This window comes from Condylura cristata, unplaced genomic scaffold, assembly GCF_000260355.1.
Source record: "Condylura cristata isolate star-nosed mole 26May11 unplaced genomic scaffold, ConCri1.0 scaffold00033, whole genome shotgun sequence".
In the NCBI taxonomy this organism is placed as follows: Eukaryota; Metazoa; Chordata; class Mammalia; order Eulipotyphla; family Talpidae; genus Condylura; species Condylura cristata.
In genome coordinates, this window is record NW_004567134.1 from 11,466,366 (window position 1) to 11,469,052 (window position 2,687).

Consider the following 2,687-nt stretch of genomic DNA (forward strand, 5'->3'; position numbering starts at 1 on the left):
AACATGACCACCCCACTTAACATGGGAGAACCTGGAAGGCAAGGGGCCAGTCTCTTGGAAGCGGGATTTGAACTTGCAAAGTTTATTCACTTGTCTTGGCTTCTGGGCGGTTGGGAGCTGCCCTTGCTACTGATCTATGCATTACCACCTGCTGGCTTAAGGAAGAGGGCACTCTGCTGCCTGGGGTGCCCAGGACAAGGTGGTGCAGACCTGGGCTCCAGAAGAGGCCTGTGGAGGGGTGGCTAGTGCTGGCTTCCGGCCTCGGGAAGCGGAGGTACAGGAGCTGGAGTTCCCAGAGCTTTCCCGCTGGGGATGAAGATGGCGGCCGTGGCCCATAGCGTCTGGACACTGACGAAAAGCCTGGGGCCCCTAGCCTAGAGAGGCCACACATACAGTCTGCATGAGCCCCTGAACCTCTGCTTGTCCAGAGAGGTTGGCTAGCACCTTAAGCAAGTCTCTGCTCAGCCCAGACACCCCCAGGGCCCTACTCCCAGCCTTTACCCACCCCCAACCACCCATCTAGCTGCCCAGCCCAGAAGCCAGCAAGCCCGAGGTGCCTCCTGTGGGCTGGGCCCCAGGCCCACCTGGCCATGAGACTGGCATCATCTGAGCGCCCCCAATAAGGGCACTCTCCATGCCGCGCCTCTGTGCAGCCACCACCCCACGAGACCACCCCCACCTCAGCCCGTGCTGGCAAGGCCCCGCTTCCGATCTCCCCACCCCACCCCGGGAGTCTTCTCTGACAACTGAACGGACACAGGTCTCAGCATGCCCTCCTGCTTCTCGCACGCTCTCTGTTTCCCCCAGGTAGGAGTTGGCACTTTACTGGCCACCTGCCTTAGCCACCCAGAAGAGTAAAGGGCCAGGCAGCCTGTGTGGAGCGGTCAGCGGCAGGGTGACCAGCAGCATCCGGGGCCTGTGACTTACCCTGGGACGGGAATGGACCGTGTCGGCACCAACCTCTTCTGCAAGGGCAGCTGTTCCCGCAGAGAGCTGTTTAATGTTGTGATCTCCCAGGGCTTCAGGAACTCCGTGGTCCTCTCCGTCAGCCAAGACAACCTATGACAGGTGCTTGGCCTCTTTAGGTGACCACTGAGCCAAGGAAGGGGTTCTCGCTCACCCAGAACCTCTTTCTTATTTGCCATGCTCTGCTCTAAAGGCTTTACAAACATTAACCTCTATGGCAACGCACATCCTAGCTATGTAGTAGCCATTGTTGCCCAAACTTTATAAATGAGAAAAGAGGCACAGAGAGGTTAAGTGACTTGCCCAACATCACACAGCAGGAGGAGGCAGAGCTGGGCTACAGGCCTGCCATTTGCCCCGGAAGTCACTGTTTAACGACTACAGCCCAGTAACCCAAAACGGGCCCCCAGACCCCGAAGTTTTAGTCGCCCTTGTTTAACCCGAGGACCACATTCTGCTCCAGATTGTTCTGGGTGGGGGGCTTTTGTCACACGTGTCCCTGTGTCCCTCTAAGCTGGCTCTCTCAATGGACAGGCACCTTGGCCTTCCCTGGAGCACGTGCTCTGTCTTCCCTGAGCACCTGTGTTCTCAGCCTTCTACAGACTGGCCCCCCTCAACAGTTTCTGAGGTGAGTTTCGAGAAGTAGGGCCATTCAGAACCCTCAAAGTTTGTTGTATTTTATCCAGGACCCTGTTAGTCAAGCGGGAGCAAGACCCTAAGCTTCCACCTGCCTAGTGGGCCATTTCACAGCTGGTGCTGCTGGCTGAGGCCCTGAGCTGCTGGACCCTGGGGGTGCAGACACAACCAGCCCAGGCTCTGTGAAAGCAGAGGGTCCTGGGCATTTATCCAGTGGCCCTCAGCTCAGACTGGAATAGGGGTGAAGAAGGTGGTCCCCAGACTGTGACCGAGTTCAGAGCTGCTCAGGGAACTCCCTGTACCAGAGGCCCTCCCAGCTCCAGCCTCTGTGGCCAAGAGCATGCTCTCGGGGTTGGGGCCTATACCTGTATGAGATCTTACTGGCAAATTTCTCCTGGACCTTGGTCCTATTCTTCTTATACTGGTGGCACTTCTTGGGGGCCCTTGCATCCATCGGGGGAGGGGATTAAGCTGTGGCGCACCTTTTGGTCATGGCTAGAAAAGAAATGGAAGGAGGTCATGGGAAAAGCTCGTCTGGACCTGGGTGAGGTCAGTGGTATCATGGGGACCCCGCATCCTTATAAGACATGGACATGGTCCTGAGTGAGGCCTGTCCCCCAGTGCCCTGGCCTCACCACATGGCACCAGTTTCTTCCACTCTCATGTGCGAGTGTGTGTATGACACTATGTTTGCATGCGTGTGAGATCATCATATATGTGCATGTGAGCTCATATATGTGCATGTACATGTGCATATGTGTGTCATGACTGTGTGTGTATTTTCAGTCAAATGCTCTATCTCTGAGCTCTACCCCCTACTACTTGATGAGAGTATTTGTGTGTGAATGTGTGTGTTTGTTCCTTGGCGCAGCTTCATGTAGCCACCACAGTTGAGATCCTCAACTTCATTATCCAACCAGGCTCCCTCACATGCTCCTCCAAGGTCACATCCACCCTCCACTCCATCCCCAACCCCAGCAACCACTAATTTGTCCCCTTCTCTATGGTGTGGCTTCATGAATGTTATGTAAATAGTCACGTAGTAGGTATCCTTTTGAGGCTGACTTCTTTCTCAGCATAATTTC

The 2,687-nt window shown here is 55.5% G+C and overlaps 1 protein-coding gene across 1 annotated transcript; it reads right to left on the reverse strand.

Annotated features, from left to right (window-relative positions):
- Positions 1 to 242: 242 nt before the first annotated feature.
- Positions 243 to 2,056, reverse strand: LOC101630174 (chromosome unknown open reading frame, human C3orf22). Its single transcript, XM_004692200.1, has 3 exons — positions 1,968 to 2,056; positions 928 to 1,059; positions 243 to 369 (listed from the first exon to the last, which is right to left on the reverse strand). The coding sequence occupies exons 1-3, from the start codon at positions 2,054 to 2,056 to the stop codon at positions 243 to 245; spliced, it is 348 nt and encodes a 115-aa protein (XP_004692257.1).
- Positions 2,057 to 2,687: the final 631 nt, after the last annotated feature.